Source organism: Globicephala melas, chromosome 8 (genome assembly GCF_963455315.2).
Source record: "Globicephala melas chromosome 8, mGloMel1.2, whole genome shotgun sequence".
Classification (NCBI taxonomy): Eukaryota; Metazoa; Chordata; class Mammalia; order Artiodactyla; family Delphinidae; genus Globicephala; species Globicephala melas.
In genome coordinates this window covers 82,272,354-82,287,547 of record NC_083321.1, presented here as the reverse complement: position 1 = coordinate 82,287,547, position 15,194 = coordinate 82,272,354, and the positions used below count along the sequence as shown (strand labels likewise).

Genomic DNA, 15,194 nt, shown 5'->3' with positions numbered 1-15,194 from the left:
ACACTTACTATGAATATGAAAATCTATTAAACACAGAAGGAAATTAAAACATAATAAGGGGGGGCTTCCCTGGTGGCGCAGTGGTTGAGAGTCCGCCTGCCAATGCAGGGGACACGGGTTCGTGCCCCAGTCTGGGAAGATCTCACATGCCGCGGAGCGGCTGGGCCTGTGAGCCATGGCCGCTGAGCCTGCACGTCCGGAGCCTGTGCTCCGCAACGGGAGAGGCCACAACAGTGAAAGGCCCGCGTACCGCAAAAAAAAAAAAAATAATAATAATAAGGGGGTAAAACATTGGTGAATGGGGTATCTACTCACTAAAAAGTAACTTTTTAAAAAAACAAAAAAAATCATGAATAAGGCATGGTCCCTGTCCTATCTGAGATAAAGATATATCAAATAATTACAGTAAATTCATTGGTATGGAGCACTTAATATATACCTGTACGTGAAGTCTGTTGTTTATAAGTCAAAAATTCAGAGACTGAGTATATGCTTCCATAATTAAAAGTTATATTATTATAGACAAAATACAACCAAGTGAATCTGGGCTACATCCTCATTTTTCTCAGAAGACAGGATAATATAAAAATAGCAATAAACTGAATATCAGGAGACCTAGATTTTAGTCTTGCTGTTTTTATTAAATAGTTGTAAGACCTCAAGCAAGTCCTTAACTCCTTTAAATTTTGCTTCTTTGTGTGCAAAATAAGGCAGTTGATTTAAATCAACTTTGAAACAACTTCTCAAAAGATTCTGTAAGAGAAAGCCAAAAAATAAAGAGGGAAAATAATCTACATGGATGAACAAAAATACAGAGTTTTTAAGCAAGAATATCTACTAACTACATGGTAACAGAGTCTTCTAATGAAAACCTAGAGTAACTAACCCTAGACTAAAATCAGAAGACCTGGGTTCTAGTACTACTCATATGACTATAGGCAAATAACGACCAATTTCAGCCTTAGTTTCCTGAACATTAGGTATTAGCTTCCTATACAATTGGGACATCTACTTTGCTACCCTCACATGGCTGCTATTGAAAATAAACTGATACAAAAACGTGTTATTTTGTAAACTTAAAAATTGTACAAATATTCCCATTACTAAAATATGATTTAAGATAATTTTGTATGGACAGTGAAAATTTATTTATTTTTTTACTTAATTTTCTCTAAGGAAAAAAATATCAAGAGTAACAAATTAGTTATTGTGTATATGGCACCTCAACCGTTACCAAAAAACCTGTTGATAAAATCTTCCCAAAACATTTCATCATAAGGACAAATATTTGACAACATCATTATTAAGTATTTACTATATTCCAGATTCTGTGATAAATCCTCATAATAACCATATAAGACAGGTAATACCATTATTCCCTACTACAATGTTTAAACTGGGCTCAGAGAAGTCAGGAAACATTCCCCAAATCACAGAACTAATGAGTGGAAACGCCAAAATTCTAATCCCAAGAAGTCAAACTCCAAAGTCTAAGTCCTTAAATATAAACACTATAGCACCTCTACATACCTCTTAATACTACTTTTATAACACTTTTACGTGCCTCACAGTTTCAACTCTACCACTAGTCTAAAGAGAATGACTACACTATCTGCATATGCAGAAAAACCTACAAATCATTTTTTAAAGCTTAATTTCAACTCTGGGATCTGAACCTCTGACAGACATTCAGAGTTTTCTGTCATTCTTTCTCCTTCTAATTAAATATGAGAAAGGGAAATGGTGAAAGCATTATATGAAAGGGAAGGGAGAAAGGCTCTCTAATACCTTTATGTAAGGTCATTTTTCTCCTAGTGTCTTTGATTCTACTGGTTCAGCAAGCTGAAAGATACTACCTAAGGTAGAACTTTGGGTCTTCTCCAATCAGTGAAGTTAAGAACCTGCTGACTACATATACTCAGACAGGATTTGCCAATTCTAAGTCTTCCCCATAGATGAACTTACTGACTGTCCTCTGACAACAAGGATGGTAAAAGCTTGGATCAGCCCTACATAATAATGGTTCACTGAGAAAACTTATGATTCCCAAACTCTTAAATTTCTAAACATCAGTATTTCAAAGAGAATCTTATATGACTACAGTTATTATTATATAGCCCAGCAGAGACATTTCTTTATTGCCCAAGTTGAAAGGCAATAAAGAAAAGGTTATTAATTACTAATAACTTCAGTAAAACTAATAAATATAAATTAAAAAGGAACCTATAACGTGGCTCCAGGGACATCTCTCATAAAACACAAAAGAATATAACAAATGGCCAAAATAAAAATAAACTATGTATAAAAAGCAGGAAAATATTCTGCTGAGAAATGACTAAGATGAAAAGATAATTTATAATACTACTATGTGTATACTGGGTTAATTGTAATTAATCAAACTTTTCATTGAGTTGTCAATGTAACACTTAATTGGCATATAAGTATTTTTTTAAATTATGGTGAAAGGTATGAATACATGACACAAGTATTTTGTCTCCATCTGCTGGAAAGTAACAGCACTATCCTAACATCAATAAAATCTGTAAATGCTGGCAAAGTAAGAATTTCTGAAGATATAAAATCACATCTTTAATATTTATACATCATTTTCATGAAACTTCAGAGCTTTAATACTTTTTACATTTTGTTATAGAATGTAACAAACCAAAGGATTACATCCTTACAGAACCATACTTTTCATTAATCCATTCAAAATATAAACTCAAATATAAAAACATTATCGAGTATAAAAATATTTAATAAATTTGCTAACATATTATAGTTAAAATAATCTTCCCAAGTACTAATAATTTAAATGAGGCCTTAAAAGACTGCATGTTTTATCATTGCTTTCCTATATGTAAACTGAACCTTTAGTAATAATCCATAGATGCTCATAATATAAAACCATACAAATTTCACATCAGATAATCAATATACATCATTGTTCTGCAAATACATAAACAGACACAGATATCTGCAGACTAGATCAAAATTACAGCATCAAGCAGAATATTTAAATAATAACTAGTGATAAAATTTAGATTTAATACATCTCAAAATCTGATTTAGATTATTATTCATTTTTGGAATTCATAATACATCTTGCCAATCTACTAGCAGACTCAGTTGATTCCCTTAGGAATACCAAGTTATAAGAAATGCCTGTGTGGCTACAATCAAAATATGAAGATACCTTTAGTAACTGATGACACATTACAGTCTTCTGGTGGAAGACCTGTCCCACCATCCTTCCAGTATGGGTTCAATTCTCTTTCCAGCAGTCTGAACTGGAACAAAACATTTTCAGAGGTCACAATTTTAAAATAACCCCACCATAAAATATATTAATAAATTAAAAACCTGAGACTCAGTTAACAATTGTAACCTTAGGGAAATACTTTAAAAACTCTTAAGACACACTCTTTTCCAACTTGCAGGAAATAATGTCTAAATTAATATTCATTCAATGCTTTTCTTGAATATCTACCATGAATCAGAATTGTGCTAGATGCAGAAAATGTAATAGTCAATATGCCTAACACAGCCTTTGCTAGCTTATGAGATAGTGAGGAATACAGACAATATACAAGTAACTGTCAAGTGCTTTGAAGACAGAAGTACAGAGTGTTAAAGCCATACACAATTCAAACTCCTCTCATGCTGACAAATCAAAGACTTCCTAAAGGAAGTAATATGAGTACTATTAGACCTAAGGATGAGCAAGAATTAGCCAGTTTCTTCTGTGGGAAAAGAGAATTAAGAGGTTCCAAGTGTAGGAATAAAAGCATGTTCATAAAGCCCAAGAGGAAAGAAAAAGCACTGCACCTTTAGGGAACAAAGTAATTCAGACTGGCTAAAACTTGAGAAGCATGAATGAACATCAATAAGAGATTAGGTTATAGAATAATCAGGGACTAGGCCACAGGAACCACTTTAAACTGCTATTGGAGCTTTCTGCTGGGGCAATGGTAAGTCATAAACGTGATCAGCTTTGTGTTACACAAAGAGCAAACTGGTTTCAGAGTGGAGAAAAGACTGGAGAAAAGCAACATTATAGGTAGGAAACCAGTAAGAAGATTGTGGCAGTAATCAGGAAAAAGATGACAGTAGCCTAGTCACAGTGCAAGTGTCTACTGTGTTCCAAGCACTATGCCAGGTACTGGGGCTATAATTAATAAGCCAGGCACAGTCCTTACCGTCAAAGAAATTATGGCCTTGAGAAAGGAGAAAGACAAGCAATATTAATATAGAAGAGTGCTATGAAAGTAAAGACTGCTATAGAAACATATACTAGGGGTATCCAATTTGACTTAAGGGGTCAGAAAATGCTTCTTAGAACTAATAATGGCAATTATTAGAAATAATAATGGCAATTAGAGAAGAATGGAAAGAGTTAAATGTTAGTTAGCTTCCAGAACCAACCTTTGAAAACAAAAATGTTGGATAAAAAATTTTTAAAAAGCATTTAAAATGTATTCATGAGCTGACAAAAAAGTACAGAATCTCCAAAGAACAAAATTTAAGTTAGGAATTTCCTGGCGGTCCAGTGGTTAAGACGCCGTGCTTCCACTGCAGGGGGCGCGGGTCCGATCCCTGGTCTGGGAACTAAGATCCCACATCACATGGTGCGGCAAAAAAATAGAAAAAAACAAACAAAAAAATTTTTATGTTAAAGGTTAACTTAGAGGGATAAGCAAAGTAGTAAGGATTTGACTTCTTATAATGTACACACAAAAAGATTCTGCCACCTCCCTTTTTAGCCTACTGTAAAATCTCACAGTACCTACAATTTCTTCCAGTGGTCTTATTTGGACACTCAGAGAGATACATATCAGATATTCAACAGGATAACAAAGACTAAAATTACAAACTGAGGAGGACAATTGACAACTGGTAAGACGAATTATGAGATACTATCTGAAAGTACACAAAAGACACAAGACTGAATATATAAAGAACTACCATCAGTAAGAAAAAGATAAAAAACATAAACAAGCAGTTCATACTATAAGAAATCTAAATGACAAAAAAAGAGATCTCTCCTAGTAATCAGAGGAATGCATATTAATACATGAAATACCATTTCTCACACATTATTCAGCATGACATAATTTTAAAGTTTGACAATACAGATACTAAGTATGGTTAAGAAACATACATTGTTGGGGCACAATAAATTGATATAATCTCTTTGCAAGTGTTTGTGAAAGAAAATAGGTGCATACTTAATAACTTAGCAATTCCACTTCTAAATATGCACTATGGAGAAATTTAGCACTGCTTGTAATAGTTTGTAAGAGTGAAAAACAAAATATCCATTCCAAGAGGAATGGATATTTACAGAATGGCAGAGTTAGATTATGAAAGACTATACAGTGATTGAAAGGAATGAAATAGAAATAAAATATATCAACATGAATCAATCTCTAAAACATGCTCAGACCTTCTAGTCAAGAGATTTATTAAAGTTCAGTTCATGTTGCCATGTTTGTCTCTGCTCAGGACAAACCGAAAAGATATACAAAATATAAAACACTGCTAAGTTCAAAACAAGATAAACCCATCTCTGCGGACCAAAAACAGAAGAGAAATGCAAAGCAGTAAGCATAACTGAAGCCACATGACTACTGGGCTCTATGTGCAAGCAGAAAACGTTAGTCCTTAGTTCAATTTCTAAAACATAATAAATACTAAAGGTGCTCCAGCATATACAGGGGAATGGAAACAAAGCCAAGGACTGGAGTGGGGAGATGCCCTGCTTATGAAAAAAGGTTGAAAAATTGGTATGCATCTCTATGTGCTATAGACTGGTTTTATAGATATGTGCCATAGATCTGAAGCTTACAGCACAATGTGAGAAAGAAGCCAAGAAGACACAAAGACTTGAGCATTGGCTTTCAAGCTTTTCTGTGACCTTGACCCATAGAGAGATTTTCTGTGTGTATGTGTATCCAAAACAAAGGTTTTAGGAAACAAAACGTATATTTGTTACATGTAATACATGCTGATATTTTATATTTTTAAATGATGACAGCAATAAATTTCTGACTCACAATATGAAAAACATTAGCATAAAGCACAAAAGAAATGATATCCTCAATATAAAGAAGACATATGAAATCAACATGCTTCACACTGAAGCTTCAGTTAAGGACCATCATTTTAGTCTTCTTCCTACGATCTTCATTTATTTTCACTCCCATTATAGGAATTATCATTTGATTCTAAGGCAAGGGCCATATTTTCCTCAAAATAAACCAAACATTTATCATGTGTTAAGAATACGATGATGTAGGAAGGAGAGATCAAGATGGTGGAGTAGGAGGATGTGGAGCTCACTTCCTTCCAAGAACACAGCAAAAATACATCTACATGTGGAACAATTCTCACTGAAAACCAACAGGAGACTGGTAGAAAGACTCTTATACAACAAAGGCTGTAAGAAAAATCCACACAGATTCAAGTAGAAAGAGAAGAGAAGCAATCAAGTCAGGAATTGTGACCCTGGGAGGGGACACAGAAAAGGAAGGAGATTACATGGACTCAGAGATCCTCCCTGGGGGGTGAGCAATTCAAGCCACATATTGGGTTCCCTAGTCCTAGGGTCCAATGCCAAGAAGACAAGTCCCCTTAGCTGATTGGAAAACCAGTGGGACTAACAGGGGGACTGTAAGAAACCTAGACTCTGCTCATGAAGAGCACATACAAATTTGATTACTCTCAAAACAAGGCAGCAGAAGTAGACTTAAACTGCCCCAGGACTCTGGCCAGTTTCCTACAACACCCCCAGCCCATGCTCCAGCCTAAGCCGAGTGCCCACTACAGCACCACTTGCTCCATGGCACAGTTCCATACTGGCGCAAGGGATGCTGCACCCAAGAAGAGTACATAGTTGTGAGAAATGAACCCTGCTCAGATCTGGAACAGCATCTGAATGGAGTGACGGCAACCACTAAAGGTGCTTGGCGAGGCAGCACATCAGGAGCAGTCTGTAACTCTGACTGGTCTGGGACCACCACAGCCCACTCCCTGACCGAAGCCAAGTGCCCATTCCAGCCTCTCTTGCTATGCCATGCAGCTCCAAACTGGGGCAAGGGCTACAGGACTGAGGGGAGTATGCTGTTTTGAGGGACAGAGCTAACCTGACCCAGAATGGCATCTGACGGGGGTGGGGGAAGGTGGCAGTCGCTGCAGCTGTTTAGGGAAGCAGTTCATTGGGTGAGGTCCGAAACTCAGACTGGGGTCCAGAACACCACAGCCCACACCTGACCTTTGCCGAGCACCCACTCTGGCCCCTCTTGCTCCAATACTGGTCCCCTCTGGGGCAAAGTACTGGTGCTAGGAACGAAAAGAGTACACACTTAAAGGGAATGGAGCCAGCTCACTCCCAAATAACAGGGCTTCTGCTCCAGGAACTTGGGGCCCTATACCACCTCCAATAAGGTGGTGTTGGTCACTGAGCAGAGAAGAACCCCAGGCTCACACCTGGCTCTGACTCTAGTCCCTCCATCTTCCAGTCTCACCTCCTACAAAGGTGACAGCTGCCAGCACACCCTGTGGAAAGATGTGACTCATGCTCAGGTCAGATCCAGTTCTCCCATCAAAGCCACTGGGCACATGGAGACTGCATAGAAATGCTCCCACACAAGGACACTCCTTCAAGATCAGAGTAGGTAAATGTTTCACCTAATATCACAGACACAGAGAAAGTTAAGCAAAATGAGAAGACAGAAAACTGTTTCAACTGAAAGAACAAGAGAAAAACCCTAAAGAAACCAACTCATGAAACAGCAGTGAACAACTTAATATACAAAGAGTTCAAAGCATTAATAATAGGAATACTGACTAAATTAGAGGAAAGAATAGATGAACAGAGAATTTTAAAAAGGAACTAAAAAACATTTTTAAAAGACAGAACTGAAGAACATGCTAACTGAAATGCAAAACACATTAGAAGGAACCAACAGCAGACAAAGTGATACGGAAGAAGATGAAATAAAAATTAACTCAATCTGAACAGAAAAAGAGAAACAAGGTTTAAAAAAAATGAGAACAGTTAAGGGATCTCTAAGATAACATCCAGCATACCAACATTCACACTCTAGGGGTCCTAGTAGGAGAAGAGAGAGAGAGGCAGGGCAAAAACGTGTTTGATGAAATTATGGACTGCCAGAACCTGAAGAAGGAAACAGAAATCCAAGTACAGGAAGCACAGAGGGTACTAACCCAACCCTAAAAAAATGTTAAAGCATTTTCTCTAAGTGGAAAAGTAAAAGCTACAACAAGTAAGAATCTATAGGAAAGGGAAAATCCCACTAGTAAAGGCAAATATATAGTAAAGCCTATGACTCAATCACTTAAATAGGCTTTTACTAAGATTAAGACAAAAAACTGTGAAATCAACTATATCTACAACGAACAGTTAAGGGAAAACATGAATATGTAAAATACATCATTAAAAACACAAAATGTGGTGAAGGGGTTTAGAAAAATGTAAATCGTTTAGAATGTGTTTGAACTTAAATGACTACCAGTTTAACACATGTAAATATAGTTATAGGTCAACATATATGAACCATATGGTAACTGCAAATCAAAAACCTGTACTACATACAAAAAATCTAAAGAAAAAGGAACACAGGCATACCACTAAAGAAAATCATCAAACCCCAAGGGAAGGAACTAAAAGAAGAAAAGAACAAAGAAAAACTGAAAAACCAACCAGTAAACAAGTAACAAAATGGGAATAAGGACACACCTATCAATAATCACTGCAAATGTAAATGGACTAAATGATCCAATCAAAAGACACAGAGCAGCTGATTGGATTAAAAAAAAACAAGACCCATCTAAATGCTTCTTGTAAGAGACTCACTTCAAACATAAAGACAAACACATAAACTGGAAGTGACAGGATAGAAAAAAATAATTCATGCAAATGGAAATGACAAGAAAGCAGGGGTAGAAGTACTCACTTCAGACAAATTTTAAAATAAAGTCAATAAAAAAAGATAAAGAAGGGCATTATTAACAAAAAGGATTTCAATGCAAGAAGAGGAGATAACACTCATTAACATATATGCACCTAATATATGAGCACCTAAATGTATATATATAGCAAATATTAACAGACATAAAGGGAGAAATTGACAATAACAAATAATAGAAGAGGATTTTAACACCGCACTTACATCAATGAACAAATCATCCAGACAAGAAAACAGTAATCTTTTTTTTTTTTTTTTTTTTTTTTTGCGGTACGTGGGCCTCTCACTGTTGTGGCCTCTCCTGTTGTGGAGCACAGGCTCCGGACACGCAGGCTCAGCAGCCATGGCTCATGGGCCCAGCCACACTGCGGCATGTGGGATCTTCCCAGACCGGGGCACGAACCCATGTCCCCTGCATCGGCAGGCAGACTCTCAACCACTGCGCCACCAGGGAAGCCCAAACAGTAATCTTAAATGATACTTTGGACCAGATGGGCTTAGTAGATATCTACAGGACATTCCATCCAAAAACAGTAGAATAAACATTCTTTTCAAGTGCATATGGAACATTTTCCAGAATAGATCACATAGGAGGCCAAACAACAAGTCTCAACTAATTTAAGAAGATAGAAATTATATCAAGCAGTTTTTCCAACCACAAGGCATGAAACTAGAAATCAATTAACGGGAAGAAAAATGGAAAAAACACAAAATGTGGAGACTCAACAATATGCTACTAAAAGAAAAACCAATGGGTCAATGAAGAAATCAAAGAGGAAATCAAACAAAACCTCTAGACAAATGAAAATAACACAACTTTCCAAAATCTGTGCTACACAGCAAAAGTAGTTCTAAAGGTAAGTTTATAGCAGTAAAAGGCCAACCTCAAGAAACAAGAAAAATCTCATTAACAACCTAACCTACCATCTAATGGAATTAGAAAAAGAAGAACAAACAAAAGCAGAAAGAAAGCAATTCACATCCGAGAGGAAATAAATAAAACAAAGAACAAAAAAGAAAAAAAAATAGAAATGACCAATGAAACCAAGAGTTGATGTTTTGAAAAGATAAACAAAACTGATAAGCCTTTAGGCAGATTCATCAAGAAAAAAAGAGAGGGCTTCCCTGGTGGCACAGTGGTTGAGAGTCCGCCTGCCGATGCAGGGGACACGGGTTCGTGCCCTGGTCCGGGAAGATTCCACATGCTGCGGAGCGGCTGGGCCCGTGAGCCATGGCCGCTGGGCCTGTGCGTCCGGAGCCTGTGCTCCGCAACGGGAGAGGCCACAACAGTGAGAGGTCCGTGTATCGCAAAAAAAAAAAAAAAGAAAAGAAAAAAAGAGAGAGGACCCAAATAAAATAAGAAATGAAAGAGGAAAAATAACAACTGCTATCACAGAGATACAAAAATATCGAAACAGAATACTATGAACAATTAATATGCCAACAAATTGGACAACCTAGAAGTAATAAACAAACTTCTATAAACATAAAAACTTACAAGACTGAATCAGGACAAATAGACCATATGAACAGAAAGATCACTAGTAGTAAAATTGAATTTGTACTTTAAAAAACTCTCAGCAAACAAAAGTTCAGGAACAAATCCATTCCTGGGAGAAGTCTACCAAACATATATAAAAGAACTAATATCTATACCTTCTCAAACTCCTCCAAAAAATTGAAGAAGAGGGAACATTCCCAAATTAATTCTATGAGGCCATCGCTAATTACCCTGATACTAAAATAAAATAAAGACACTACCAAAAAAAAAAAAAATGACAGGTGAATATCTCCAATGAATGAAGATCCAAATATCCTCAAGAAAATATCAGCAAACCAAATTCAACAGTATATAAAACAGATCATACATAATGGTCAAGTGAGATTTATTCCAGGGATGGTTCAATATTTGCAAACCAATCAATATGATACACCACATTAACAAAAGGAGGAAAAAAAATCACATGATCATCTCAACAGACCCACAAAAAGCATTTGACAAAATTCAACATCCTTTGGTGACAAAAACTCTCATCAAAGTTGGTATAGAGGGAAAATATCTCAACATAATAAAGACCATTTGTGACAAATCCACAGCTAACCTCATACTTGATGATGAAAAGCTGAAAACTTTTCCTCTCAAATCAGGAACAAAGGGGTTCCAAGACAGCGGAGGAGTAGGAGGATGTGGAGTTCCTCTCTCTCCATGGATGCATCAGGAATACATTTATAGATGCAACAATTCTCACAGAACACCAGCTATACACTAGCAGAAGACCTTATACACCGGAAAGGACTATAAAGATCCCTGCATAACTGGGTAGGAAGAAAGAAGGGAGAAGGAGGAGGAGAGGAAGCGGGACAGGACCTGCATGCCAGTGGTGGGAGCTGAAGCAGGAGAGAAATTCCCTCATCCGGGGAAGCCCCCTCACCAATGAGGAAATCAGTTGGGAGAGAAGGGAAGCATTTCAGGCTGTTGATGGAGGGTGAAGCGACCGACCTGTGGCAGATGGGACAGAGTGAAAACTACACAGACGGTCTGTACCACGGCCCTAAGTGCCCCGGATTGGGATGTGTGTCCAACAGTGCACATGGGGGCTGGGAACTGGAGCATGGGGAATGGAGAGTAAACCCGGGGCAAGAACTGCTGTTGGCTGTGGGGAGATGGTGTGAGGGAACAGGAGGGAGGAAATAGCAACAGAGAATGCCTATGGAGGAAAACCGGAATGCCATGGAAGCAGGGCACTACTGCTGAGTCACATGCAGGGGGTGGAGCCACCATTGTAGCCAGTCTCTCCCCACATGCCAGCGCCTAGCACCAGGCAATACAAAAGGCCCTGCCAGGGCTGGCCCTCATGAGCCTGTCGCTGGGCACTACAAAAAAACCAGACAGGGCTAGCCCTTGCACACCTGCTGCCAGGCACTAAAAACAGACTGACCAGGGCTGGCCCTCGCACGCATGCCACTGGGCACTAGAAAAGGTTCCCACTAGGGCCATATCTCTTGCGCCCATGGCCGCCAGCTCCCCCACGCACCTGGCGCTGCCGGGGCTCCCACTATCCAAGTAGCCATGCCACCTCCATGCCCTGTCCTCACCAGGACAGACCCAACTGCTCCAGGGAAGCCTCGGGAGCAGACTCCTGTGGGTGGCCCACACACATAGATGGGGATAAAACCACAGCTGAGCCCCAGGGGTGGGGCAACTAAAAAAGAGAAACAAAAATCTTTCCATTAGTTACATAACTGGCAAATTAAATCCCCGTAATCAGCTAAGTAGATACTGTGCCTATGGAATATCTGAAAGGACAATGAGTACTCCCACAAATGAAAATGGTCTAGCACTGACACCTGTGGACTTTGGGGGCAAGCACACACATGAGTGGGGCCAGATCAGAGTCTCAGCTGTCCCCACAGGGCCCACAGCAGGTCCACAGACCAGCACAGAGGCACTGGAGGGTCTCCTGAGGAGGCAGCGGTGGGCTGTAGCTCATGGCAAGGACAATAACAGCTGAGACCCCAGGAAAACATTATTATTACTATTAATTTTACTCAGTTTTGATTCATTCTGTTGTTAAGTCTGTTGTTTTGTTTTTTTCTTTTTCTTTGTTGTTGTTGCTATTGGTTTGGGGTTTGTTTTTTGTTTTTACTTTTATTGAGTCTCAATGTTTTTTTTTAACATACTTTTGATCTTCTTATATTTCTACTTTTACTTTGCTTTTCTGTTGTTCTGTGCTTTTTCATGGTTTTTTAATATATTTAAAAAATTTTTTTATATTTCCATTTTCCCTTTGCTCTTCTGTTCTGTGGGTTTTGTACCCATTACTATTTTTTTTTTCTTTTCTTTTTTTTGCAGTACGCGGGCCTCTCACTGCTATGGCCTCTCCCATTGCGGAGCACAGGCTCCAGACGCACAGGCCCAGCGGCCACGGCTCACGGGCCTAGCCGCTCCGCGGCATGTGAGATTTTCCCAGACCGGGGCACGAACCCGTGTCCCCTGCATCGGCAGGCAGACTCCCAACCACTGAGCCACCAGGGAAGCCCCTCATTTCTTTTTTTTTGAATCATTTTTGTCTGTTTTGTTTTCTTTGCTTTATTCTTCAGTTGGCACTCTGCTTTGATTTTGGTATTTTGTTTTTGTTAGTTTTGTTTTTAATTGTTTAATTTTGCCTTGGGATTCTTTGGCTGTTCTCTTGTTTTCTGGTTTCTTTGGTTCTGTTTTTGTTTCTTTGTGTGTGTGTGTGTGTGTGTGTGTGTGTGTGTGTGTGTTTGTTTCTTTGTTTTTGCTCATTTGATTTTGCTTTTACCATTTGGAGTTTTGTCTCTTTTTTTTTCTTTAATCCATGACAAGCTGCTTGTGGGGTCTTGGCTCCCCGACCAAAAGATGGGCCTGAGCCTCTGGGGGAGGAGGATAGAGTCCAGGATACTGGACTTCCTGAGAATTCCCAGTCCCAGAAAATATTAATCAGCAAAAGCTCTCACAGAGGTCTCTATCCGAATTCAAGAACCAGCTCCACCCAAATGCCTGCAGCCCCCAGCACTAGTTGCCTCACACCAAACAACAAGCAAAACAGGAACACATACTCACCCATCAGCAGACAGGCTGCCTAAAGTCGTACTAAGCTCACAGACACCCCAAACACACCACATGACATGGCCCTTTCCAACAGATGTAAAGGACTCAACTCCACCCACCAGAAGACAGGCACCAGCCCTCCCACCAAGAAGCCTACAAAAGCCACTGGCCAAACCTCACCCACTGGGGGCAGAGACCAGAAGAAAGAGGAACTCCGACCCTGCAGCCTGTGGAAAGGAGACCTCAAACACAGTAAGTTAAGCAAAATAAGAAAACAGAGAAATACCTTGCAGATGAAGGAGCAAGGTAAAAAGGCACAAGACCAAATACAAGAAGGGAAATAGGCAATCTATCTGAAAAGAATTCAGAGTAATGATAGTAAAGATGATCCAAAATCTCGGAAATAGAAAGGATCGAGAAGATGAAAGAAATGTTTAACAAGGACCTAGAAAAACTAAAAAACAATCAGTGATGAACAACACAATAACTGAAATTAAAAATACACTAGAAGGAATCAATAGCAGAATAACTGAGACAGAAGAATGGATAAGTGAGCTGAAAGACAGAATGGTGAAAATATAGCAAAAACTAACACACCATTGCAAAGCAATTATACTCCAGTAAACATGCTAAAAACAAAAAAAGAATGGTGGAAATAACTGCCACAAAGCAGAATAAAGAAAGAACAATGAAAAGAATTGAGGACAGTCTCAGAGACCACTGGGACAACATTTAGCACACCAGCATTTGAATTATAGGGGTCCCAGAATTAGAAGAGAAAGTGAAATGGTCTGAGAAAGTATTTGAAGAGATTATAGACAAAAACCTAACATGGGAAAGGAAACAGTCAATCAAGTCCAGGAAACGCAGAGTCCCATACAAGATAAACCCAAGGAGAAACATGCCAAGTCACATATTAATCAAACTAACAAAACTTAACACAACGAAAAAATATTAAAAGCAGCAAGGAAAAAGGAACAAAAAATATCAAAGGGAATTCCCATAAGGTTAACAGCTGATCTTTCAGCATAAACTCTGCAGGCCAGAAGGGAGAGGCAAGATTTATTTAAATTGATGAAAGGGAAAAACATACAACCAATATTACTCTATCCAGCAAGGATCTCATTCAGATGCAACAGAGAAATCAAAAGCCTAACAGACAAGCAAAAGTTAAGAGAATTCAGCACCACCAAACAAGCTTTATGACAAATGCTAAAGGAACTGTTATAGGCAAGAAAAACAAGAGAAGGAAAATAACCTACAAAAACAAAGCCAAAACAATAAAAAATATGGTAATAAGAACATACATGTTACTTTAAATGTAAACGGATTAAATCCTCCAACCAAAAGACACTGACTTTCTGAATGGATACAAAAATAGGACCCTTATACATGTTGTCTACAAGAGACCCATTTCAGACATAAGGACACATGCAGACTGAAAGTGAGGGGATAGAAAAAGATATTCCACGCAAATGGAAATCAAAAGAAAGCTGGAGTACCAATACTCATATCAAATAAAATAGACTTTAAAATAAAACTATTACAAGAGGCAAAGAAGGACACTACATAGTGATTCAGTGATCAATCCAAGAGGAAGACATAACAATTCTAACTATTTGTGCATCCAA

The 15,194-nt window shown here is 38.4% G+C and overlaps 1 protein-coding gene across 2 annotated transcripts in view; it reads right to left on the bottom strand.

Moving 5' to 3' along the window:
• Positions 1-15,194, bottom strand: part of CWF19L2 (CWF19 like cell cycle control factor 2) — a 193,633-nt gene that overhangs the window by 138,588 nt on the left and 39,851 nt on the right. For both annotated transcript variants that reach the window (XM_030835999.3, XM_070046191.1), the window contains exon 6: positions 3,197-3,290. In XM_030835999.3, the coding sequence (XP_030691859.2) occupies positions 3,197-3,290 (94 nt within the window). The remainder of the gene's footprint in view (positions 1-3,196; positions 3,291-15,194) is intronic.